Raw genomic sequence first — 27,510 nt, forward strand, 5'->3', positions numbered from 1 at the left:
TTAGCTCAATTGGTAGAGCGCTGCACTAGTATCGCAGAGGTCAGTGGTTCGAATCCCGTACAGGCCTGAAATTTTTTTTTTTTCAGGTCTGATTTCCACTATTGCTCAAATAGTGCTTTACTGCGAAGGATCGTTCTTATATAGGATTATTTACCTTGCTATCATGGTTATGACTTTTAAGATTCGCGCATATCTTTAAGAAATATTTTACGAAAGCCATAGAGGACAGATTCCGTGTTTACATGGCCTCATCGTATCATTCAAGGGTTAGACACATCAGTGCGCAAACTCACGACTGCGAATCATATTTGCACACAAAAAAAATGTGAAAAAATGTGAAAAATAGTCTGTAGCTAAATGTGATCGAGTTTAAGTTTAACGATTTGAATTATGCAACTGCTGCACATTCATGACAGTTTACATGTACCCTCTCCTTTCCAATGGTCAACACGGTCTCTACGAATCACACTTCGGACTCGGGGCTTTTTTGTTCAGCATTTCAAGGTTTACACAAAACCTGCGACTACTAGTATACAATTCTATCTAATGAGGTTTAAATGGCCGACTGGGACTTTTAGGCGGATTTTAGCAAGTGCCATTTCCTTACAACATTAAAATGAACAAAAGACAGTGCCAAGTTTGTAAAACTATCCATCATCGAAAAAGATCGCAAATAGAAAGGAAAAGATTATTACAAAACAATAGCGAAATTGGACTAGCAAAATGAAAGCTCAAAGTCTAAAAAAGAGTTGAGATTGAGGCTATCCAATACAGGATCCGACACATTGGCACTCATCGAGTTTCACCATGTAAACTTGATATAAACACAACAAAAAACGACTTGACTTGAAATAGGGGCCCTCCTAGTCATTGCATGAGGGAATGTCTAAACGCATCTTGTAATTCCCTCCATGTTTAAGGTCCTTTGAAATTCTGTACACTCACTTTTTTCAAGTGACATCTTACTACTATTGTCAGAAGCAACATGATAAAAGGTTTGACTATAATAAATCATTTCAATAATGTACGAAGATGAAAAAGTAAAAAACAGACCCGAAAAGATACAGGGGAGAACCAGAACACGAAATTTATGTGTTAATCTATGAAGATAGTACAGCAGAAAATATTTTACCACATCAACTACAATCACCTAATCATGAAAAACCAATAAGCAGTTTAAGGCTTTCAGTCAATGTAAATGTAAACGTGCACCTGTACTTCATCGATATTACATTGTTCCTATTGAAAGGCTTTCAACGTATAATAGTAGTATAGTAGTAGTTTTCACTGCTAATCGCCGTCGCAAAGTACAGCAACGACGCAGCTCAACAAGGTCGAACCGAAAGCTTACAATATTCGTAACAAAGGGATAATAACTAGGGAGATTCGTAACCAAAGGATATTCGTAACAAAGGTATGTTCGTAACAAAGGGATATTCGTAACAAAGGGATATTCGGGATATTCGTAACAAAGGGATAATAAATAAGATTAATGGCAACATTTCCTGTTCGAAGGTAATTTTCATAGTATCGTTAATATGAGTGGGAGAGTGAAGTTCATATTACTTACATTCTAAGTAAGAGAGTTACCTCAAATTCTTTGGGGACTTCACGCGCAATCGCTATCGTCACAGTCCTTGAAGAACTGACGTTCCCCACTGGGTAAAACGGTAAATAACAATGTAAGTAATAATGTGAACGTTTGACTACCAGGGATTTTCTTTCGGAAGTTATTAACTAGCACAAAACCAAACGTTAACTTCTCGAATGGAATAGGAAAATTAATTAATTTGAGAAACTAGAACGTAAGCTTCAATCTTGATCGCAGTGTATCCATTTAACCACATCTATTTAAATCATCAGTAGATAGTTTCCAATGATAAAGGTTTCTGAACCATCAGCGACCAGATAAACAAACCCTAGAAAAATGCTGCTTTGTTATTTCTGCAGCACACTTCACAAGCAAACTCAACTACAAAGAAACAGCAGAGGTTCTGCAGAACGTCGCTAAAATTAGATTGATCAAGACAAGGAAAAAAGAAAACAGCGATTTACATCATCAGAGATGACATCTAACGACAATTTCTCTCTAATGGTGATCGGATTCTTGGTATTTTACGGTTTTATTCTCATCACCTCACTTGTGGGTAATATATGGGTTTTGGTGACATGTTATCGGAACTTGAACCGAAATCAGTTTTCTCCCATGTGGTACGTGGCAAATTTAGCAACTGCAGATCTCCTATTTACTTTTCTCACTCCTTTCAACGCCATTAATTTTGCTTGGCGTTGGGTGGGCGGTGACAAAATGTGCAAACTTCATGGATTCCTCGTCGACACGAGCTACACTACTTCAATCACAACTCTTGTGGTTATAAGTTACCTAAGACTCAAAGCTGTCACAGATCCCTTTAATTCTAGAAGAGAAAACTTTTCGAACAGAGAATACATGAAAATTGTTTTAATGTGGTGCATGTGCTTGGTAATTTCCTCACCGACAGCAACTATTAACAGGGTCGAAACCAACGAGGATGGGAAACTTATTTGTGCCAACACCTCTTGGGGAAACACTGGCAGGGAAATATACTACATCGTGCACGCAGTACTTTTCTTCATAATTCCATTGATGTATATGATTGTAACGCAACGAAAGATCTTCCGATCTCTTCGAGCGAACGTTGTTCCAATATGCAACTCGCACATCATGAGATCTAATCAAAGACATAAGAAAGTTGCCAAGACACTTGCGGCTCTATCTCTTGCCTTTTTTTCGTGCCAATCTATGTTTATGATTCTTAGACCGCTGATGTATTTTAACTTAGTGTCTCCCGGCCCGGTATGGAGGGCGGCTCAACTTATGGTGTTTCTCAACGTGGCACTTGATCCTTTATTATACGGCTATTATGGGGAAAATTTGAAGTCTAAGGTGCGCCAATTTCTGCGACGTATATTCAGAACAGGTTGAACTCCGATTCCATCCCTGTACGTAACAACACATCAGAAGAGCTTTCCACGAGGTGCACGGGTAATACCTGTCACAGTCTTGAGAAACTAAACGAGAAAAGAGGGCTTACATTAGAAGAAAACCGTTACCATAGATCCGACCTCGCTTTCAGGAAAATACTTTTAAGGATAGTGATCATTTTAGTGTGAAATGGGTACCTGGAAACATTCTCATTATTGACAGAATGATGCACAAAAAAGTAGAGTTCAACTCAATGATTTTATTAATTGAGAACCCTTTTCTTGAAAGTTTAGTGCAGTTGTTAAACAATCCAACAATTTTTGAAGCAGGTGAACAGAAATTATGGTGAAGCCAAACTTTGCTTCGAACCGTGAACTTAACACACTTGGGGTTCTCTCTGACAATGAGACTCTTCCTTTCCAATTGTTATGATCCACTAAAAATGTGATAAATGTATCTGCAAGCATCTCGTTGTATTATAATACCTTTCAAATAAAATCTTAATGTATATTCCTACCTAATTATAAATATACATGCTTGCACACTATCATTTAAATCTTTGGAGAGGTATATTGCATAGATGTCAGCAAATGAATATTATTTTTGGAAAGGTGGATTAATTGAGTGTTATTTTCGAAACAGCGCACTGTACCTGGATCTGCAAATAAACTGGAGAAGGTATGTTGTATGGATGTCAGTAATCAACTGACATTTTAGAAAAAAGCATTGCATATACATTAGCAATTAACTGTGTAATCACAAAGGTGTTGGATATATATGTCTGAAATGAAGTTTAAATACATGTATGTAATCAAAGCTTTTACTAATAAGTTGTAAAAAAAAAAAAAACCGAACGGCTTTTTTACTGTGTGCGTTTTTGTAATACCTTGTTGGAGCCAAATTAGCAATTGACCTTTGGCTCTTGGAAGAGCCAAACTAGGAGAAAGTTTCGAAGTAGAATTCACCGGAACTAATTTAAAGGGGCCTAATGGTACCTTTAAGACTTATAGTTCGTATTTCATAGTCGTTATCGGGAATCATTCTGATATCTTACAGCTTAGTGAAGCGATTCGCCATTTTCCACGGAAGGGCGGGAACACAACAATACATGAGTAAACTATTTTGTAGGCAGTTGTTGGCTTTTCATGTGCTAAGATCCTGGCCAATGAAAAAGAAGAATAAATTTCATTTGTATCATCATCATTATCTTCAAGATATCATCATTATCACTGTTATCATTACCACTCTATCAAACACCTAAACCTTACGAAATACAGGGACATCCAGCTATGTCAACAACGACAGACACGTCCGAAAAAAGACAAAGGGTAATTAGGTATGGACAAACCTGGAAATGAAGGTCTTTTTAACACAAGATTGATGGATCAGTATGCAACAAAGGAAGGATGTAATACTACGTCAGACACAAAAACTATGGATTCAGTTTTGAAACTAATTTGAAGAAATTAAATTTTCGTTTCATTTTGTGAAAACTGGCCTGCAAAAGTTCCATGAAAACATAAAATGTCTCTTTTAAAATGTTGACAAGCTCAAGTACACTATTAGAATGATGGGAATGTTTCAAAATTTATGGCAATTTAAATGCACCTGGCCTTCTCCCATGTTCAACAGTGTTATTGATTCAAAAGGCCACGAATTCAGAGGCCACGAATATTAGTCTGCGCAGTACCTGTCGCACTGGAAAGTTCTGCTTGAAAGCGGTGGTTATGGTCTTACCAATTTGAGTGAGGCGGTCAAGTTCAATTATTCTTCAATGTAAGTACAGTAGAACAACCTCAACTCGTTAGGGAACTCCGAGAACTTGTCACTCTCTTTTCAGCCCTTAAAAACCACACACTCCGTAGCAGTTACTTTTCAACAAAATCGAACGGTCCAATTGCTGAACGGAAAAGGAAAATGAAAGGGGAAGTAAGATTCAATTTTTACCACTGTTTTTCTATGATATTTAAGTACAATTATTTACATTGTTCGTGATTTTGTAATTTAAATTGAATCTTGTTTTGAATCTTGTGGCAGACAAAAAAAAGAGAGCATTTCAAGAATAAAGTTTTGAAGACCCACATCGAGGGAGCTAGCGAACTTAAGGAAAGTATAATTTCATTATTTCGGCAGTACAAATGAAAGAACACGGCCGCTTAGAAAGAGAAAGCGATGTTCCACAAAAACTCACTTCAATCAGATTGATTAAGACAAGAAAATCAGTAAATAGTGGTTTAAATAATGAGAGATGGCTTCCTATGAGAATTTCACTTTAATGGTGATCGGATTTTCAATACTTTACGGCTTCATTCTCATCATCTCACTTGTGAGTAATACATGGGTTTTGGTGACAAGTTATCGGAACTTCAACAGAAATCAATTTTCACCCATGTGAGTACGTGGCGAATTTAGCCACTGCAGATCTCCTATTTACTTTTCTCATTCCTTTCAACGCCATCATTTTTTGTTGCAGCTGGGTCGGCGGTAACAAAATGTGCAAACTTCACGGATATCTCATGGAAACGAGCTACCGGCATTACCTCAATCACAACTCTTGTGGTTATAAGTTACCTAAGACTCAAGGCTATCACAGATCCCTTAAATTTTAGAAGCGAAAACTTTTCGAACAGGGAGTACATGAAACTTGTTTTAGTCTGGTGTATGTGCTTGGTCATATCCTCCCCAACAGCAACTATTAACGGGTTCAAAACCAACGAGGATGGGAAACTTATTTGTACCAACACCTCTTGGGGAAACACTGGCAGGGAAATATACTACACCGTTACACGCAATACGTTTTTTCATAATTATTCCATTGATGTATATGGTTATAACGCAACGAAAGATCTTCCGATCTCTTCGAGCGAACGCTGCTCCAATGTGCAACTCGCACATCATGAGATCTAATCAAAGACATAAGAAAGTTGCCAAGACACTTGCAGCTCTATCCCTTGCCTTTTTTACGTGTCAGTCTACGTTTGTGATTCTTAGACCGCTGATGTACTTTAACTTAGTGTCCCCGGGCTTGGTATGGAGGGCTGCTCAACTTAATATGGTATTTCTCAACGTGGCACTTGATCATTTGTTATACGGCTGTTATGTGGAAAATTTAAAGTCTAAGATGCGCCGATTCTGCGATGCAATTTTCAGAACAGGTTGAACGCCGACGACATCCCTGCAAAAACATATCAGAGAGGCTTTTCACGAGGTGAGCAAGTAGTACCAGTCACAGTCTCGAAAAACTGAACGAGAAAACAAGTGTATAAGAAGAAAATCATAACCGTTGATTCAGTTTTTTTTCTTTTAGGCAGGAAAGAAAATTTTATGATCGTTTTAGCAAAAAGGGTTCAGCTTAACGAGGGAGTCATTGAAATCTCTTTTCTCAAACGTTTAGTGCAGTGGTTGAACAATACCCCAATTTTGAAGCAGGTAATCAGAAATTATGGTGAAGCCAAACTTTGCTTTGAACCGTAAACTTTTAGTACTTGTGATTCTCTCTAACAAAGACACTCTTCCCCTTCAATTCTTTCGACCCTGTAGCCCTGTAACAAATGTGTCTGCAGGCATTCTCCTGCATTATGATAACCTTCAGATAAGATTGTATTTTATTCATACAATGTATGTAAAGATACAAAAAAGCATAATTGCATATTGCCATTTCATTTTTGGAGACGTTTATTAAATATATGTCAGCAACTGATCATGATTGTCATTTTTAGAAAGGTGGATTTGCTTGATTGAAAATGTCTGCATTTGACTGTGTCATTTTTGAAAATGTGTATTGTACGTAAGTCTGTAAAAGACCTGGGCAATGTATTTATCGTATAGACGTTAGCACTCAAATGACATAATATAAAAGCAAACGAATAACATTTTTGGAAAGGTGGATTGTATAATGTCTGCAATTTAGTGCCATCTTCGGAAAGATGAATTGTACGTACGTCTGCAAAGGACCTGGAAAAGATGTATTGTATATATAATTCAGCGATCAACTGTCATTTGAGATAGAATGGATGTAAGCTGTGTATTTCAGAGAGAACTGTGTATACATAAGAAATGAAGTGTAAATACCATTAAAGCTTTCAGAAATAAGTTGCCTTTTCACTGTGTGCAGTTCTTACATCTTGTTGAGTCCAAATTGGCAACTCCTCTTTGGTTCCTGGAAGGGCCAAATTGAGAGAAATTTTTATGGCATATTTCATTTCGGCGAGTTCAAAGAAGTCTAAGTGGTACTTTTCAGACCAGTTTCTGATTTTTTTCGTCCAAAACAACCCAAGATAGGCCAAATGGACCCTCGAGACATTGGGGCCAATATGGCCTCTGGTTTTCGTTTGGCTCTTTTTATTTGACAGTGCAAAAGTTAGATCAAAATCTAAAAAGGGTCAGCAGCTTTTTTAATTAGAAAAATTTCAATTAAATTAATGTAATTCATGTAAATCAATTCATCCGCTTTTGTCTGCGTTATTATTAAAATGGAAAGTTTGTGACTTTACTTAAGGTCGATGCCGCTCACATTTTGTGTAAAATAGGCTTGATAAAGTTCCATAAAAACTAAATATCCTAGTCTAGTTCTAGACGCTGCTTAAAATTTCCTTAATGATGAAGGTCCTTTGAAATTCTGTAATCTCAGTTCGACAAATTGACACCTAAAAAATGGCAATAAGCCGAATAAGAATAAATCATTTATATAATGAGCGGAGAAGAAAGGTATAAGTAAAAAACACGCACGAAAGTGTACAAGAAAGAACCAAGAAAACGCACTTCCAAGGCAAAACTCATGAAGATAGAGAAACCAGAAACTGAATATTGCGACACCAATTAACCTTATCATCCTGAGTAACTACTACGCAGTTAAAGGCCATCAGTCAAAGTATATGTACACCAATACTTTATCGTTGGTTCATTGTTCTCCTGATGTGGTTTTACCGTATATTAATGATAAAGGACTGACCAAGGACTAAAATGGCCGGATTATGATTAAAGGAACTAACTCAAGGACGTCAAGAACTATTTGCCACTTTCATAGCCCATGAGAACCGCTCGATCCACGGTTCATAACAAGATAAAGATGATGTGAGTGTTTCACTAAAACGTATTTCCTTTCGGAAGCTATTCAGTAACAGCCTAAACAAAACCGAACGTTAATTTTTTGAACGGACCGATAAAATTTACTAATTTGTGAAGCTCGAAGGAAAGCATCAATATTGACTGCTGTTTGTCCACGATAAATGTCAAAGATGATGCTATCAAATGTTACTTACTGCTGCTTAATGAATCTGATGTTGCCTTAATGAAAGATCTTTGGTTCACTTGAAAATAGTTTCGTGCTACAGGCCAAATTATGCGCAGAAATGAATGTATGTTTCCTGCTAATGGACAGCAAAAGGTCCATTATCTTTTTAAGGTACACGTGCGTTTAACTTTGTCGGGGAGAAAAGACAAACAAACGTGTCAACACGTGCAACTTGTATTTGACAAGTTTACCTCTAGCAATGACATTTTTTCCTTGTCTACTCTACGTGTTTTTTGATGTCGAAACTTTTTTTTTAATCAACACATTCATTCCTTTCGTAATTTGCGTTGATATAATTTATTACATCATCAATTATTTTTGTTTATCCCCTGCCTTCGTTCTTCATCCCAGTCCAGTTCCCGTGTGAAAAATGTCAAAATCAATGATAATTTCGCTTCCAAAGCCGACAGTGGCGAACGCCTGTTTGGAAGTGTGTAGATTTCATAGCAAATTTGCTGTTTTCTTTGATATAGACTTTCCCTCCATCGCAATTCCTTCTCATTGGCTTTCATCGAAGAGACTTTGAGGAAGATGGCAGATAAAATAGGAACTCATTTTCTGATTCTTTAAGGTCGGAGAACAATGAAACTTTGCTCTCACAAAGCACTACTTTACTCACGAACATCACTACTCAGAAGTTCATTCCCCTCGCATCAAACTAGGGGAGTCAGCACAGCACTTTGTTTCGCGCGGTGACATACTAACAAGTGATCTCTTTTTCTTCAAGGTCAACTGGTTCCAAATGTCCTATACGTCTATTCTATCATATTCAGTTTATCGGCACTTCTGAAATATTGTGTAGCACATATGCACCAAAAAAAGAGAAACGGTCGAAAAACAAATAGGCTACATTGAGAAAAACAGGTTAAACGATTCTCTTTCAGTATCACGGACATCACTGGCTAAATACAACTGTTAAGGCAAAGCGGTCGTTTTGCTAGCGTTCTTCGCGCCCATTTCTGGGGTAATTTTTCCAGTTTGGACAAGCTAGCTTTGTAGCTGTTACTGTATGGGTGGGAAAGAGGCAAGGAGTCAAAGAAGAAAGATTTGCTTGTCACAACAGGATTAAGAAAGAGGCTGTTGTAGAGAGGTGGCCGTTGCTGGAAATCTCGTAAGGTAAATAATAGCAATAGAAAAAGACTACGAATCACCAGCTTAAAAAACATAAAACACCCAGCTACGAGCCGCGAACCATCAAACAACAACCAGCAACCACGAACCACAGACTACGGACTTCAGACTAGCCATAAGCCGTGGGCTACCAGGACTACGAACTATGGACGAAGCTAAGGACAACAGCTTCAGTCTGTTTCCGGAAAACTTGGGACAACGGACGTCGGACAACGGAATAAGGAAAACGGTCGGTAGAACGAAACCACGTTTTAAGACTATTATAGCCCATTCTCCTCTTATTTTTTCGAGGACCTCTCTAAACACTGGTAAATAATTGTAGGGAGAGTTTTCTTTGCTAAAACTGAAGTGCCCATCAGTTATTGGACGAGTTGAGCAAAATATCGCGACATGTAAGCGGCAAGCAGATCAATCATTTCCCAAAGCCGAGGTAAATGATAATTTTCGACCACAGAGTTCGATAATTAATTTGTCATAAAATTACTAAGTACGGTTACCGAAATTAGTATCGGAAATCATTCTACTATCTTACAGAATCGGCATGCGATTTGGCTTTTTCTACGGAAGGGCAGGAAGACAACAATATATTTTTTTACAATATTATTGAACATATGCAGCTTCCGAACAAACATTTCACCAGCAATACTTACATACCTACATACGTTAGTTGACCACTCTCCATGGGGGCTTTTCAGGGCCACATCCCACCCATCCCACCCCAGGGGAGGACATCCACTACACAGTGATCTCGTGTGTGGGAAATTAACGTCTCCTACCCCTAAGCCTGCAGGAGACGGGGCCTACGGTTTATTCGTCCTTATCCGTGAAGACTAGAATATCTATCCATTTTTTTATTATAGAAAGGTAGCAAATTCTACTCACTTATTTTAAGACCATGAGTATCGTTCCGGCCGGGACTCGAACCCTCGACCTCCCGCACAACACAATCTGGCGCTCTATCCAATTGAGCTAACCGGGAGGCGATAACGACAGACACGTCGGAAACGATGTTAACTTGAACAAAAGATTCAGACATCAGAGTATAACAAAGGCAGATTTAAACTAACATTTGAACATTGTTCCTCATAATTTCAATACGCTTTTGACAATCGTTTTGAAACTATTTCCCTGTAAACCTTAATAATACGTTTGAAAGAAAAAGTATGAAATCAGAATCGAAATTAATCTTTACATCGTCATCAAATCATGGAAATAGGCTTAGAAAAGCTCCATAGAGATAAAGAGTCTATTGTAAAATGTTGACGAGTTCAAGTACACGATTTGAGTGATGGGAGTGTTTTAAAAGGTATGGTAATTTACATACACCTGCTCTTTTTCCCATGTTCAATAATCTTAATGTTTCAAACTTCAAATTCAAAGGCTCTTTCAACGTGAACGTTATGATTTATGAAGAACCTGCGAGTAAAGATTACTCAAGTCTCACAAATAAGTTTAAATAACTGTTTTTTTTAGGCAGATACTAGCCTATCTTATTCGTTCACAAAATGCAAGAGAATAAAGAGGCGTGCAATTTCTAGAAAATCATTGTTTCTCGAAAACGATCGAAAAGAAAGGATAGGATTATAACACAAGATATTTAATAAGAGGGTGACAGCTCGATGTACCATGCACTGTGGAAAAAGTCCAAAGAAAAACAAAGATAGAGGCTATCCAAACACATCTGGACACACTGGCACGAATGAGTTAAACCTTGTAAACTTGCATTAAACTGAAAATTTAAACAACGTGATCCGAAAAAAGGGACTCTCTATCCTTGCAAGTTTAAAAGCTTCACGAAACTTTAAACTGAAACTTGAAATTTCTTCTTGGTGGCAATTCTGCCGTCTCAGTTCGATCAATTGAAAGCTTACTAGTGTAACTCGAATACAAATGATAATAGGTATTATTGTAATGAGTCAACTTGATAGAAGGGGAAGCAGTAAAATCACACACGAAAGTATGCAAGAGGGAAACAAAAGACGACACTAGCAAGGCATTACTCATTAAGATGGAAGTTAGATTAAAACAGAAACAGAATTCTGCGACACATACTACATTCGGATCATCGCGGGTAATTACTACGCATTTCAAGGTTTTCAGCCAATGTAAATAAACACCTGTGGTTTATCAATAATGCATTATGATTGTTAGAAAGCTCTTACGGTATATTTCTTGTAATTTAAAGGAACAAATCCCGAGGATTAATCTTAGTAATTCGTGTCGCACTAGAAAGTTCTATCTGGAGGCGGTGTTTCTGGTCTCTTCGACGAGTGAGTCGGTCAAGTTCAATATTCTTTAAATGTGAGTAAAAAGCTCACTAAACTCGTTAAGAAGCTTCAAGAGCTTCTTGCTTTCTATTCAGCGCCTGAAGACCACACACTTCACGCTGGGCAAAACGGTAAATAACAAAATAAAACTGATTCTGCACGTTTGGCTACTCGGGGCCGGTTATTTAAACAAAGTTCGACCTTTGTTCGACAAAACCGCGTTTAAAGCCCTCTTCAATCTAGCTAAACCTTTTACCTGAACAGTTATTTTTGCGAACAATGTAAAGAGGGCCAAAAGCTAACAGTGGAAGGAAATTAATTAAGTCAAATCACCTTCTTGCAGAGAATCACGGAGGACCACTGATTGCTTAAAATCACAGTTTAGGCTAGACCAGCCGGTAAATGATCGGCCCTTAGTATTTCATCAAGTCATTCAGAAAAAAGCTTACAAATGGAATGTCAAATTGCTAGACGGAAACAGGGACATGAATGGGTGAAACTCGAAAGTAAATTTCAATGTTGACCGCTGTTTATCCATGATATTTACCCACACTTATTTACATAATTAGTGATTTAATCGAATCTTGAATTGAATCTTGCGGCAGATTAAAAAAAAAAAACAAACAAGATAACTTTGAACAGGATGAAGTCTTGAAAACCCCAATCGAGCAAACTAGCGACTTTAAGGTTATTTTTTTTATCATCTCTGCAGTTGACTTGACCAACAAGGAAATCTAGAAAGAAAAAGAAAAGGTTCCACAAGGAGAACAGTGATTTATTATACATCACCAGATGACATCCAACGACAGTTTCTCTCCGTTAGCGATCTTCTTCTTTTTATTTTACGGCACTGTTTTCGTCGTTTCATTTGTGGGTAATACATGGGTCTTGGTGACATGTTATCGGAACTTGAATAGAAATCAGTTTTCTCTGATGTGGTATGTCGCTAACTTGGCATCCGCGGATCTCCTATTTACATTTCTCACTCCTTTCGACGCCATTAGCTTTGCTTGGCGATGGGTCGGCGGTAACACAACATGCAAACTTCAAGGGTTTCTCATCGAAACAAGTTATACTACTTCAATCACAACGCTTGTGGTTATAAGTCATCTTAGACTCAAAGCTGTAACAGATCCCTTGAATTCCAGAAGTGGTAGATTCTCGAATAGAGAATATACGAAACTAGTTATCATCTGGAGTATTTGCTTGGTCATTTGCTCACCCATAGCACATATTTACAGGGTCGAACCCGACGAGAATGGGAAACTTGTGTGCACCAACACAACATGGGGAAGTATTGGCAGGCAAATATACTACACCCTACACGCAGTATTTTTCTTCATTATTCCATTGATATATATAATCGTCACACAACAAAAAATTTCACGATCTCTCAAAGCGAACGTTATCCCAATAGGCAACTCGCATATCATGAAATCAAATCAAAGACAAAAGAGAGTTGCCAAGACACTTGTAGCTCTATCTCTTGCTTTTGTTTTGTGTTGGACTTCATTCATGATTCTTAGAACACTGATGTACTTTGACTTAGCGTCCCCCGGCCTAGGCTGGAGAGCGGCTCAACTTATGATTTTTCTTAATACGGCACTTGATCCTTTATTATACGGCTATTATGGGGGAAATTTAAAGTCTAAAGTGCGTAGCATTCTTCGCTGCAATTACCAGAACAGGTTGAACCCAGAATCCATCGCCTCAACGCCGTTTCACACAAGCCACTCGCTGGGTATGCGAGAAACACATGAGAAGGTCTCGAAAAACTGAGCAAGAAACAAAACTTATCTTGCGGAAAATCATTCCTATCGATAAGACTATACTTAAAAAAAAAATTAAAAAAATTAAAACAAAAATTTACGAAAACAACAAATTGTGTTTACCTGCATTTAAAGTAGTAAAACTTAAAAATGGTTAAATATGAATAACGAAAACAATTTTAATCAAATTAAAGCGAATCAAAGTTCCTGCTTTGATCTGCATTCTAAATTACATGGCAAGTTTGTGATGTTAATTGGAGTCGATGTAAGATGTACAATAAAACAGTCCAGTTCTTGTAGCCTTTTACTCTGCTTAACGTCAAGTGAATTCTTTTGAACAGAGAAATGTTTGTATTTTTCATTAAACTTCCTTATCCGAACATGACCAAGGCGGCAAGGATTTTCCCTTTCACAGCATGCATTACATCAAACAGAGAATCGAAAAACTGTTATCAGGCTGAATGGATCTTCATCATATCAGCAAAAGGCAAACGACAGCCAATTCGAACCGAGGTGTCTGTGGGGTTACATAGAGTATAAGATTAAAGTGAAAAAAGTACATAGTTACTCTCTGGAGTAAGAATGTATAAGCATCCTCTAGGGTATTAGGTTCAGTTAATGAAATGAATTATTATATGGCTGTGTCTCACAAGGACTGGGAACAACCGAATTCCCGAATTTGATTGGCTGAAAGCGGTCTAGATTTTCCCATCAAGACCGGCATCTAGACCGGTCTAGAAAAAAAAGGTAACAAAGAATATAAAAAATTGGCATAAAAGACAGCCATATAATAAACATCTTATTAACCGAGCTAGGTCAGTCTGTATGGGAGAATCTTGACCTCGGTCGCTGGTACAGACCTTACTGCGTTCGGTCTGTACTGGCGACCTCGGTCAAGATTCTCCCATACAGACTTTCCGCTCGGTTAGTAAGAACTAAATTCAACAGGATGTTAGTTTTTCGCGGAAGCCGCATTTTTTAATGGAGTTGTACACCCTAAAAGAATGTGTTGTTAAAAACTAACTAAGAAAAAGGAGATGAATTTCCATAACTTCCCCTCGGAAAATACCCGAGCCAGTTCAAGTTTAGCGAGTCACAGCTGGTGAAGACGTCAAACTCCACTTCGATGCAAATCTCAGTTTGTGTTAGTCAAGATAACAAAAACACGCACAAACTGATCCAAGACAAATTTTTGGTTTTACAAGGTACTAGCAAGTTGAACTTAATGAGGGGAAAAATAAAAACGCGCTTATTGACATTTGTCGGAGACTCTTTTGAATAAAATTTTATTTTTTGTCGCAGTTTTTTAAGTTTTGTTTTCGACGTTTCGACCACACTCGCCTCCCTACTGTTCGCCTATATGCAAGTGATTTCAATATCAATTTTCTATGTTAATATCTGTGTTTTGCATTGATTACCTGTTTTGTTTAGCAAATAGGCGTTGCTTTTTGACGACAGATTTATCTTGATCACGAGACTCGTCATTGACATTAATAGTCCGTACAGTGATTTAAAAGTGTTAGCTTTTTATGTTTTAAACCAGTTTTTCAGAAGAATCGAAAAGAGAAAGAAGTCGTTTTCATAGTCTGTTCAAAATTCCGCTGACCTGCATCTGCTAACCTGTAGAGTGAGACTGTTTTGACGACCGACCACAGAAGCTTCCTATCACGTTTTCTGAATTTTGCTACGAGATGAAGACTTGATTTGCGTTTTTCTGATTTCGAATTATAGATGTATTTCTTTTAGATCATAGTTAGCAGAGGGGACCTACTAACTACTAACTCTGTTTGGATCGAATAACTGTTAAAGTTTGGATGAATATTATACGGTTTGTGGTGGTCGTCTGAGCTGACCAGTTCCGAGTAAAGAAACATTGCCATATTCAGTTTTCGCGTCTAAAATTTAAAAACAAATTTAACCCGATTGGTTTCGCGCGATGACACACTCTCTTGTGATCTACGTCGGTCTCCTTTAGTTGAATCTATCCCGAGAAGCCTTTTCGGTGAAAGGGGGAGTCAGTGAAGCTCCTTTTCACGCACGATGAGATGCTGACTTCTGCTTTCTATTACTTAAAGGTTTATGCATCGGCCTCTTGTAACCTTTACGTTCCCGTTTAACTGATATAAAGAACCAGACCCGCTTAGAACTCGATCTGGCAATAGTGTATGGTACACAAATACAGGACACAAAGCTTAATATTTTGTTTGGGAAGAAGGGGGGAAGGGGGAGGAAGTCAACCGAGAATGACCACCGGTCCCTCAAGATAAAGACAAAGGCCATTAAAAAGAGGCGCCGTCGCTGGAAATTCTGCCAGATAAGTAAAACTACATTTTCATGGACCACAAACTCTGGAACGTTACCACGGGCCTCGGACAGCCGGCAACCACGAATCACGAACGACAGACTATGGACCACAAAATGCAGTTGTACAACCTACTAACCACAAAACCTCGGACAACTAGAACAAGGAACTACGGACTAAAAGCTTTCGGACTTCAAGCTGCTGTCTTTCGACCGCAGACCACATACAACGAGAAAAAGACTACAGATTACAAACCCGAACTACGGTTGCAAACGAACCCTTGTGCTCAGTCTATGAAGACGCACATTCATGTACGCGATTAATTGTGATAAGTTGTGATAATTGTGATAAGTTGGAGGAAAAATATTTCCTTCTCACAAAGTACTTTCCTAAGATTGTTTCAAGACATACATAAAGGATAACGGGTGGTACTGTCTAATAGTGTTTCATATCAGATCCTGTGTTATTCTGCTCTCGATTCAACTCATATAATTATGTTTAATCTTTTAACCATTGATAACTTTTGACATTAACCTTCATAACTTATAAACTGGATATAAGGAACACCGCATTCAGAGAGATTTCATGGCTAATATATTACTCCTTATACACATTAGTAATATCTTACTCCTTAATACCGACAGTGATTCAATATTTTCACCCCCGTCCTGACGATAAACGAAGATAAGCATTAAACGAGGTCTAACAAGTCGTGCGGGTGAACTTTTTTCCTACGTATTTGCACAGGCTGTAAAATTACTCCATTAACCACAAGCACTCGCGGAGGCTTCTGGGATGACATAAAAGCCAAAAGTCAGAGGTGGAAGATCGAGGGGTTCGTCTCCCGGCACACTTTTCGGCACGAGGTCTGGGAGGGTGCGGTCATCCACTAGATTGAGAACTTTACCATTAAGTCTGACGGTCCTGTTTCAAAAATAAGCATCTCTGTATTTGCTTGTTTGTTTGCTTGTTATTTTCGTCTTTAAACGAAAAATATCGTATCAGAAAATTTGCTGTTCGTTTGTTTGTTTGTTTTCTTTCTTACGATAAAAAGAGAACCGACTCAAAAAAAGAAAATCTTCAGGCTCAAAGAAGTTTAATTGATAAACACTATGCTAGTCTGAATCAGTTGGAGCATTTGAGAGACAGTTCTATATCAGTTAAACATTTAATTAACCCTTTAACTCCCAGAAGTGATGAACATGTAACTTCTCCCTATGATATCCAAACATTATCAACCAAACAGGTAATGAGAATACTCAAACTTATCAGGTAGAAGTTGTTATCTTGATCTAACACCAAATTCTTATAACTAATTTACAAGGAAACGTATGGCAGCTAGAGGGGAGAATTAACAATCAGATTTTGGGAGTTAAACGGTTAAGAGGAGCAAGATCTCAATTGATTTTGAATGAAATTCGAAGGCATGATGGCATGATGGGAAGGTGGTTGAACAACAAGGGGGAATTTCCCTTCGTCTTGAGCGAGGAACAAAGAAGAAGTGTGACTCCTTAAAGTGCACCTAAACCCAAAATTTTTTTTTCGCTTAACGAACTAAGCTTATTTTTTGGAGTATTTCTGTGCAAAAATTTTTTAATTTGCTCAAATCTTAAATTTTCTGTGCCTAGTCAAAATACGGAAAATCGGCCGCCATCTTGCCCTACGACCGAGTTTAAAGAGGAATGGCTCTAGCGGATAATGTGACGTCAAATCGAGAACACGAAAGTCTGCTTTTCACACATTTTCACTTGTTTGGGAAGGTTGTGGTCGATATTGTCCGAAATATGCCGACCAGGTGTACTGTATGAGGAATGTATGAAGCGTGATACCTTCTTGCAAATTTCGCACGTTGCTACATCCTATAACACACTTAGTCGGCATATTTTCGGACAAAATCGACTACAACCTTCCTAAACAAGCGAAAATGTGTGAAATGCAGACTTTCGTGTTCTCGATTTGACGTCACATTACCCGCTAGAGCCATTCCTCTTTAAACTCGGCCGTGGGGCAAGATGGCGGCCGATTTTCCGTATTTTGACTGGGCACAGACAATTGAAGATTTGAGCAAATAAAAAAATGTTTGCACAGAAATACTCCAGAAAATACGCTTATTTCATTAAGCGAAAAAAATTTTTGGGTTTAGGTGCACTTTAAAGGAATTGAACTTCAGGCTTGCGGATTCCGTGCTACAATGCTCTACCACAGAGCCACAGAGAACTGAGTCGTGAGATACTGCTTACTGGGTTCGTATGTGTCACGTGTCCTGATACTGCTTCACTTAATAGCAGCATATGACACCTCACTGTTACTGTCACATCAACTGGTGAATTCACGTCTGTCTCTCATAAGGTACAATATGATATCGTAATACAAAGCGCAGCTAAGTAATCAAATTAATCAAATAAATTCCTTGTCAACCATTTCATTGATTTATATCGCGAATGACAGTACTGAGTTCCAGCAAGTTACTTCTATCACGATTTTACTTACTTTGTCAAGAGGTCGCCGTTCTCAGGAGTCAGAAGATATACGTCGACATCTTTTCCTTTAAGTTCACCGTTGAGTTTCAGAACGACTGGCTCATCCAAGTGGACATTGAGAGCAAAAAGCGTGACAGAGCCCATTGGATATTGACTGTACAAAAAAAAAGGAAAGCGTTGCTTACTACATTAAGCTAAGAAACATCATGCGTGCGCATTTTCCTCCTCATGATATATTGGAGGACAGACACATAGATGTACCATATTTCTGAGAAATCTCCTCCACAGCGCAGAGGTCACCATGGCAACCAAGCCACAGCCAGACCTGTTAACACAACACTGAAAAACGGGCGTATAGAATGAAAGCAAACCCAAAATTAGCGAGGGAGGAAGGGGAACAAAGCAAGCAAAGTAAACCTGCAACGATGCCCTACAAACCCATCGTGGACTTCTCACATCTCATAGCGAAACTGCTGCATAAACTTGCTTTTGATTTTCAATTGAGTGTCAAAGGTTTTCTGAGACTGCTCTGGTTTAGCTTTCCTCTGCTATGTGATTGGTTTAGAAGAGTTGCACCATTTTCTCAACCATTCAGGTTAGCTAACAAAAAAAAAAAAAAGGAAGTTGCTCGCTCTACCCGCGCTTAAGGCAGTTTGCTCGTTTCTAAATTTAGTTTTCACTGGCTGCTCGCAATATCATCCCTAAATCTACTTGGCTGTCACGGTTACGTTGGTTTTTCTTTAATGATACTCAATCGTAATTGGCTCTTACCCTGGCTTTCTCAATTACGTGAATATTTCGTCTCAAAAAAGTTTTATTCTTAGGCAAACAAAACCTTAACTACCTGCTTGAGCAATGGGCGTACACTCGAACTTTTCGTTTCTCTTCTGTCTGACCACTCACGTCCAGCACTTTCACGCCAACAAGACGCTTGTGTAAAAGAGAGAGCCAGAAGTCCTAAAAGCAAGGCAAGGTAAAATTTAATGCGAGTTTCCCTTGATCAGATCATACAATTTATACGCCAGAGAAATTGATATTGACTACCACGCACAGAGCTGTCCGCTATTGAAAAGTAAGTACAGCATAAGTTAGTACAGTCTACTAGCAGGCTCTCGTTATTAGCGCCGCGGGACGCGCGCTTTTTGCGCGCTGGAAAATTTGAGGCAAGTCGGGAAGAGGTTTACCCTGAGGGGTCTGGCTCTAAAGCTCACGTAGCCCAAGGCCTTACACCTCGCCGGCTCACGCGGCCCAAGGTCTTACACCTCGCCGGCACACGTGGCCCAAGGCCTCATATCTTCCCCAAGGCAAAGAAATGCTCGTGCCAAAGCGGTTAGCATGGCGAGGGTATGAATGAAGTCTGTCACTGGTTTTGAGCAGAATACATACCAATGCTACCTTAAGTTTTAAGGTTAAAATGGCTACTATGAATCTACATGTATAGTGCACTAATTTAAATCGCTCGTTCTACTCAGTTCTCTTTAAGCTTATTGTTGTTCGAAAACGCGGATGAAAATGTTAAAAACGATGTTTCGGGTTTTTCTTTTTCTCTTTATAAGCCTTTGATGCCATGGCATAAACCATTACGGAATGAAACAACCGAGCCAGGTTGCAATTCTTACTCTTTCCCGTTGTTCCGTACCTACCACCTGGTAAAAGAAAATCATGACGCACACATTTGAGCACTTTTTAATTGATTGTCGAAAGTAATGCGGAATTATATTGGTTTCGATTTATTCTGCTCTATGATTGGCCAAAAAAGAATTGCGCCACTCTTAACCGATCAGATACAAAACTAAAATCAATCACGATTTGGTCAGCCGCGTTTTCCCGCGCTTTGGATAGCTGCTTGAGTTCACTCCGAGTTCTCATTGGTTCTTAAGGGTATTTTCCTTTCCTCTGATTGGTAGTTGATAACATTGGTTTTAATTTTACGACACTCAATCGAAAAACGCTCCATACCCAAAAGACATCTCTGATTGGATTGGAGAGGTTTGATTAGCTTGGCTAACTGTTGTTATACAAGTCATTATACTATGGCTACACTTAAAATTTTCAAATGCGCATCACAACTATGGTGTTTTCTCATTGTGGTTTTGATTTTTACTCAGGACCCTAGCAATTGTGCCGCAACTGAGCGGAAGACAATCGCCTGCATCATAGGAATTTGCTAATATTCATCCTTCCTACAACTTTTCTGTAAGTAAGCTAGAAACTTTGCTGCGGAAAATAAGCAAACAGGTCTTTTTTAGCCCTGCAATATCGTCTTCACACCAGGAACATACCGGGTTTGGATCCAGATTTTTGTCCAATAAAGCGTAGTTTCCACCAAAAAACGTCTGTCGCACAACCACCTCATGTTTAAGCCGAGCTGCCAAACCTAACTTGTCCAGCCACCTGGAAAAAAACAAAGACAAAAAAAAATTGCTTCATTAAAAGACAATAAGACAGGAATAAAATTTAAGAAAAACAATCATGTCAGCATGTATTAAACCTCTCTCGACCAGGGAATTGCCCACATTTTAGAATGAATCTTTTAAGGGGCCGGGAAGTTCATAAAATCGTTCGAGATAGAATGTCAATAACGTGAGGATTTTTTACAATATTCTTCGAGCGCAAGACTAAGAACAGTGACAATGAAATCGATACCGCTGCATTACACTGCGAGCAGTTCCTCCTTCTGGCGAAGTCCGAAAACACTGAACTTTAATTACATCGCGCCACGCAGAACTCCAAAAGTAGACTTTTGGTTACTCTCTATTGTTGGGGTCAAAGTAATAAAGAATACTGAACACCAGTTGAGAGGCTTTTTCTCTCAGAGCTTTTTTCGCTCTGTTTTTTGTACTATTATCAGGGAGAGAGGGGAGGCTATTGCTCCTGTCCCTGAATGGGATGCTTGCCAGCTGCTTGTTGCTTGTTACTTCTCGGTGTTTTCTCTGCTTTACTTCTCTCAGTGGTACGTGCGCTATGATTGATCAATTCGGTGGGCCGTAATCGACTCTGCGACTTCCTAAATTAAAAGGTTTGTTTGAACTGAAATCTTCCCCCTCTATTTCAACCCAGAGGTATAATGGATATCAGTTACAAACCTCGCTTTCTCTATCCACACTGTAAGTTATGCAACCTCGTTTTTCCGTTTAGATTGATGACCTGCGCGTTTCGCGCTTGGTCCTGAAACCGTGCGGAGAATATTCGGTCCGAAACTTACAGTACGAACTTGGAACTCGGCAACTAAGAGGTTTGAGGAGTAAAAAGACTGGTGACCTGCATGAAAACCACAAATGATATCGAAAATATTCAACAATTATTCACCGAAGTGGAGGAAATTTACCGAGCCGCGAAGCGACGAGGTTAATACTCACCACTTCCACAGACACTGGGGTGAATAACTGCTTAGTATATAACGCACGAATTGGTTTATTTTTTTCAATATAGCGAAAAATGGTCGGAAATTTAACTCTTGACACGCGATTTTGGCTCATCGGCTGCTCGGAGGTGAATAATACTTGCTTTTCACTTCCGAACTAGCCAATCAACGCACGCAAAAAAGCACTATTCACTAGTGTGGTATATACTCGATATGTATTTATTCAGTTATCCTTTTAACCACTCAGAGTGATAAGCGTCTTAATTCTCCTAACAGTATCGCCCCTAATCTAATATTAAGGTCATCAGAATAAAGGCAATGATCAAAACCCAAAGAAATTGAGAATTTCAATCCAAATTTTCACTGCAAAATGTAACGAACAACTTACATGAATCCAGCCACATATCTGTCGGACAATCCACTTGCTCCTCCCCCATATGCGCTGCTAGTTTCACCCAGCCACCGAGAAAATCCTGCTTCTACTCCGTCTAGTATTGAATTGGCAACACTCAGTTCGTGCAAGAAGCGATCCAGGACTTCTGGGTCGTAAAAATCTTTCTCAGAGCATGTTCTGCCATCAACGTAATACCTGTATCAGAGACGTGGGTAGAATTGGGCACTGTCAGTTGATTCTTAAAGCACAAGTGTTGGTGTCGAAGACAAGTTCACATACACAGTGTGCTTTGAAAAATTGAAATAAACACTCTTCAGCCCACCGACTTGCTTAAAAGGAAAATGAGTGCTGTGGGTATCTACTATGTCTAGTCAGCCTCGAAACCAAACACCAGCCACACACCTCGTTAATCTCTGTAACATGGCCACAAGCCCCAGTTACAGCCACCAGTCGATGCTGATCAGATGGGGTATGGCGGGGTGCGGTGGGGTATGGGAACAGAGACCACTCAGTACTAATTGTCCCATCTTCCTTACTCTATTTACCCTAACTCAGCACTATGCACTCATTGGCTATTTACCATCAACCCTTTGACCCCTTAGTTTGACCCCAAAGAGTGACTTGCATATACTTCCTCCTTAGAGTAATTGAATAAAATCTTGCATTCTCATTGGTCAACGAAGCAAGGTATTTAGCATGGAATTGCAAGTTGAGAACAAGGCTAAATAATGTTGTTTGACAACTGAGCATGTGCTCAGGATAAAAACAAACAAGAGTGTTGCTGTTTTCTCTTTTTCTCAATCTATTCAATCATAAGATTCAAGGAAAATCCACCACCTGACTCCTGAATTCCATGATAAATTGTGCTTGAAAACCAATATGGCACTCATCTCTTCTCGAATCATGCAATATCGGTTTTTGTCAGGTAATGAATTTTCCTATATAACATCACCAATGAATCACACATTGAAGTTGAGAGAATAAAGGAAATGGTCATCAACTACATGTAAGTAGGCTCTTGATTGTTAATCAAATTACCGGTATCCTGGTCAACACCTTATATACATATTAAGAACAGTTTTTATAATAGGATGAACAATCACTGACTGAAATGTATAATAGACTATCAAGATATTAGAAGATATTAGTTATTAGTATATACTAAAACAGTGGATAGCATTGAAGGCGCGCTCTGATTGGCTAGTCAAACTCCGAATATCCTTTGCTATTTACCTCTGAGCAACTCGGGAAAAAATGGCGTCCTGATTTGCATCTGTGACAAGCGAAGAAATCACTCAAATCAATTTTTGGTGGTGCATATTATCTCACTGTTTTAGTATATACTAAAACAACTATTCACCTCAGTGTCGGTGGTTAGCAGGAGATATTTACCTCACCGCTTCGCGGCTCGGTAAATATCCACCACTAACCACCTCCACTTTGGTGAATAGTTGTTAATTATCGCCTTATTATTGCTTTATTGGGCTGAATAACAAGAGAATCCTATCAGTGACATAATGAAATACTATCATACAACCCTAAATAAAATGAGTCGACTTTACTTACTGATGCCAGGTAACTGCATCTATGGTATCCTCGGCATGCGTAAAAAAGCTAAAATTTTGAGAAAATACATTTTTACATATTAAGCGAAAGCCTCCATTGACTAATACTATATACATCAGAGTAAAATAAATCACAGTAGTTGTAGAGCACAGCACTGACTTTTATTTAAGCAAACATGAACTTATATAAAGTACAAGTTGTTTCAAAAACAGAAGTTAAGTTATATTTTTGCAGTGCATACAGCTACATGCAACTGTACCTCTTCAAAAAGCTTTCTGTTTTTTCAGATGTTATTGTTGCCATATCTGGACCCACTAAGAAGTTACCAAACTGAGGACTGCCCTCAAGTATTGCTCTTAAAATGCAAAAGTCTTCAGCAAGTTCCTCTGAGGAAATAGACCTACCAAACTTCCATAACAGATCAGGCTCTGACAATAAAAACAAACTCTATTACATTTATGCTGTATTTAAATGCAGTGATTACCTTGCCAAATAGATGCCACTCTTTGAGTGATTCATTATGCGTGTTACATCAGGGCCAACAAGAAAGTTACCAAACTGGGGACTGCCTTTAAGTATTTCTCTTAGTGCAGTAAAGTCTGCTGCCAATTCTTCAGCTGAAATAGACTTGTTAAATTTCTTAAACATGTTTGATTCTGAGGAAGAAAAGCATGCATACAAAAATAGCAACTTAAAATTTGTCATTCCATTCAATGACATTCATGCACTTGTACACAACTACATGACTTGCACTATGGAGTAATTATCAAAAATCAGTTGCACACATTTATCAAGAGTATTCTACAAAATCCTTTTACCAATTCATTGCCTGACTGCCAATAAAAAAATGCAAGAACTAATGAAAAATTTGTAAGCCACATGTATTCAGAACAAAACGTACAATGTACTTGATAACATCTGTTAAGAACTCCATTTATTGAATTGTAGTTACTGTTAGTAATATAATAACTCTCTCAGTGATTAGGAGGAGAAAAAGGGCATATGGTCCTAATAATGTCGTCCCTATTAAAAGAATATCATCCACCACGTACTCTAGGTTCATCTTCCAAATCACTTCTTACTGTCCCCACTATAACTTCTGTGACATACGGTGAACGTGCGTTCTCCTTCTGTGCACCTACATTATGGAATACTCTTCCTGATTCTCTTAAATCTGCAGCTTCTCTTTCATCTTTTAAATCTGCCCTTAAAACATTCCTTTTCCAGAAATTTTATTTTTAGTATTGTGAAACACTACATAGGTTTTTATCCCATTTAACTTTATTTTTGTTAGTGTAGGTAACTACTGACTGTTAGTATCATTGTTATATTTTATGTTAACTATGCTATCTAAGCACATTGAGATTCTTAAATGCCCTCATAAAAACCTTACTATTATTATTATTATTATCATTATTATTATTATTATTATTATTATTATTATTATTATTATAAAAAATCATGGCTGCCAATTTTCAAAAAATTTGAAGACCCTTGATTGAAGGCTCAGTTATAGTGAATGCTTGGAACAAAGACAAACGAATAGGACAGAAATGTTGGTCAATTGAAACAATTAAAGTAGATACAGCGACTGATATTTCAGTCTCTTCTTATAAAAGTACAAAAGAAACCACACATTGTCAAAAACATGTAGAAATGCATTTTGCAAAATACTATAAAAAATTCAGCTACTGTCAGCGCCAACTGAGTGCAGAAATTGAGAAGGTCATGTACAGTGTGCCATGTGTGTAATTGATGCATAAGGAAGGAATGGTATGTTAGAAAACCCCTTATAGGGTCAAAGATGCACCTGAGTGGCATAATGGTGTTTATCATATGACCCTTTCCACCCACTCATGCAACCCCATGATGTATATAGGGCTGGACTGGTCTGACATGAGCCTGTCAGGAAAAAGTTGTGCGGCCCTGATGCCCTCATGTCCCTTTGTAGCAACAATTTTTACAGAAAACAGAAATGAGAAAAAAAGTTTTCCTTTTCCAAGGAATTGGGAGTTTCTTGTTTGACCTAAAACAATAAAGGAAAAACTTTAAATTCAGAGTCTTTTTTTCTGTAGCTGCATGTGCTCATCTATCACATCCTCTTTAGGGTGAAATTTTCAACTCTTGGTGGTATTATTTGGCTCTCAGTCAAGAGGCACAAACCTCACAGCACTTGGTCCATACATCATGATCAGCTAGAACCAAATATTTTTCCATTCCATCCTCCAACTCAGTCAATTAGTACACACGAGGAAAATGCTGCCTCAGGACTGCGTAATTTCATTCATACATCCTTTCATGGCAAAACTTGGCAACTTGTTCACCTTGGATTTTCTCCTTGATTTTATATACATGTACATGTAGTTAAATAAGGTCAGGAAGCTTAATCTTATTTGGCTATAAATACCATTTTTTGCTTGACTTCATTGGCTTTGTCTGATTTAACCTTCCCTCCCTAGGAATTCAAATTATACTGTGAGTCATAAAAGGAATATCAATAAATCATAACTAATCCATACCATTCCCTAGCTCCCATCCAAAGTGATATCCATGATCTGCAACATATTGCATGATTTCTTTTGGGTTGCTTGCATTCCAAGATCCATCTTTTCCCCTTAACAGCACATTCAAGCCGAACAGAACGTCCCAAGTAGCTTTTGATGACAAAAGGTGTATCTTGTCCAAATCTTCATGGGTGATAGTAAAATTGCTCATATTTTTTAACTTATACATGTCTTTCGAGTTATCATAGATTAAAAAATCTTCTGCAGTTCCACCAATACGGAGAAATGCTGGAGAGAGACCTTTCGCAAGTGTATACAGCTTCTCCGAGGTGAAGTTTACGTACGGCCAGTGATGCATCATGATACCAGAGTCAATTGCAACGGAGAGAAACTTTTTGTTTACAGTGAACACAGAACGGTCCAAATTAACCGAAACATTCTGCTTTACGGCTGCTCCCCTACCAAAAACAAAGAACTGAGATTTGCCTGAAGGCAAATATGCACTCAGTAGTATTAACACTGTAATTACAACCAAACTTGAGCTCGCTGAGTGGACAGGTGAAGCCATGCCTACAAAATCAAACAAACGTTTGGCAGTATCTGCGAGGTCTTGCTCGATCTTTTGAATTGAGTTGTCCCTCTTTCAGTTTAATTTTCGAGGTCCGTCTCTGGGAAGTCACAAATCCAAACCCCTTTCCCGTGACATACCTCGTGATATGGTACTTCTTACTTCTCTTGCATAACGCAAGGCATCATATCCGCCAGGCGTTAAACTGGAAATGGAGGCTCTCCCCAGCCTTGACACATTCACGAAAGATGTGCTATAGACTCTGGAATCCAGAATGCGGAGTGCGGAATTAATACGAAACGATGCCTAGAATTTTTCCAAAGAACAACTTCACATTTACCGTGAAGTAGTATCGTTCGTGTCTATGATCTATTTTCACAGTCGTTTGCTTCCACCCCTTGGAATGGCTCGGTCAGTACGAAAAGATCTGAGTATCATAAAATAACACCATACCATATCTCGCGATCATTGTACTCCGGAAAGATTCGCTGAATTCGCCCGCACTGAAATAACAATTTGGCATAATAAATCTCTTATTAAACGTTTTGTTGTGTAGTATTGCTGAGTATTTTTAATCGTTGTTTATATTTTGACTCGCCTTACGGGCTCGTCAAAATGCGGCACAACTCGTAAAATTTCTGGAATGCGTCAATTTCGTCCACAACCACCTTAACGAACAAAACACTGACATACAGTTTACCAGAGAAGTCGAAGAAAATGGCAAACTTCCTTTTCTAGACTGCCTGGTAAGCCACAACGACAACTCAGTACGAACGACAGTTTACAGGAAACCGACACACACCGACAGATTACTAGACGAGTCATCCTACAACCCTACATCACATAAAGCCACAACTATTAGAACTCTAACACGACGGGCACAACTAGTATGTGACTCGACAGACAG

At 38.5% G+C, this 27,510-nt stretch overlaps 3 protein-coding genes and 1 pseudogene across 6 annotated transcripts; 3 read left to right on the forward strand and 1 right to left on the reverse strand.

The window, feature by feature from the left end:
- Positions 1–1,838: 1,838 nt before the first annotated feature.
- LOC148741995 (QRFP-like peptide receptor) lies at positions 1,839–3,648 on the forward strand. Its single transcript, XM_088734537.1, has one exon. The coding sequence runs from the start codon at positions 2,066–2,068 to the stop codon at positions 2,963–2,965; it is 900 nt and encodes a 299-aa protein (XP_088590663.1). The 5' UTR covers positions 1,839–2,065; the 3' UTR covers positions 2,966–3,648.
- A 1,545-nt stretch (positions 3,649–5,193) lies between these two features.
- On the forward strand, positions 5,194–7,309 carry LOC148741996 (galanin receptor 2a-like; annotated as a pseudogene).
- A 5,015-nt stretch (positions 7,310–12,324) lies between these two features.
- On the forward strand, positions 12,325–13,435 carry LOC111329065 (galanin receptor 2a-like). The gene has a single exon (XM_022933668.2). It carries the CDS (start codon positions 12,449–12,451, stop codon positions 13,433–13,435), a length of 987 nt encoding a protein of 328 aa, XP_022789403.1. The 5' UTR covers positions 12,325–12,448.
- A 2,770-nt stretch (positions 13,436–16,205) lies between these two features.
- LOC111329059 (heparanase) lies at positions 16,206–26,750 on the reverse strand. 4 transcript variants are annotated; one of them, XM_088750501.1, is made up of 9 exons: positions 26,051–26,734; positions 24,016–24,187; positions 23,791–23,931; positions 23,532–23,579; positions 21,960–22,160; positions 20,490–20,601; positions 19,052–19,164; positions 18,218–18,361; positions 16,348–16,651 (listed from the first exon to the last, which is right to left on the reverse strand). In XM_088750501.1, the coding sequence occupies exons 1-9, from the start codon at positions 26,601–26,603 to the stop codon at positions 16,492–16,494; spliced, it is 1,644 nt and encodes a 547-aa protein (XP_088606627.1). In that variant the 5' UTR covers positions 26,604–26,734; the 3' UTR covers positions 16,348–16,491. The 4 variants fall into 4 exon arrangements, with proteins under 4 accessions (XP_022789395.1, XP_022789394.1, XP_088606627.1 ...); XM_022933660.2 differs by lacking the exon at positions 24,016–24,187 and having other exon boundaries at positions 16,206–16,651; positions 23,791–23,959; positions 26,051–26,750; XM_022933659.2 differs by lacking the exon at positions 23,791–23,931 and having other exon boundaries at positions 16,206–16,651.
- Between the last annotated feature and the right edge of the window lie 760 nt (positions 26,751–27,510).

Source organism: Stylophora pistillata, chromosome 1 (genome assembly GCF_964205215.1).
Source record: "Stylophora pistillata chromosome 1, jaStyPist1.2, whole genome shotgun sequence".
Classification (NCBI taxonomy): domain Eukaryota; kingdom Metazoa; phylum Cnidaria; class Anthozoa; order Scleractinia; family Pocilloporidae; genus Stylophora; species Stylophora pistillata.

Coding starts and splice junctions, on each gene's coding strand:
- LOC111329059 (XM_088750501.1), bottom strand. CDS start 26,603: ATGGCTTCACCTGTCCACTCAGCGAGCTCAAGTTTGGTTGTAATTACA. Junction 23,932..24,015: donor AGTGGCATCTATTTGGCAAG/GTAATCACTGCA, acceptor GAAGTTTGGTAG/GTCTATTTCCTCAGAGGAAC. Junction 18,362..19,051: donor TACGCCCATTGCTCAAGCAG/GTAGTTAAGGTT, acceptor TTTTTTGTACAG/TCAATATCCAATGGGCTCTG.
- LOC148741995 (XM_088734537.1), top strand. CDS start 2,066: ATGACATCTAACGACAATTTCTCTCTAATGGTGATCGGATTCTTGGTA.
- LOC111329065 (XM_022933668.2), top strand. CDS start 12,449: ATGACATCCAACGACAGTTTCTCTCCGTTAGCGATCTTCTTCTTTTTA.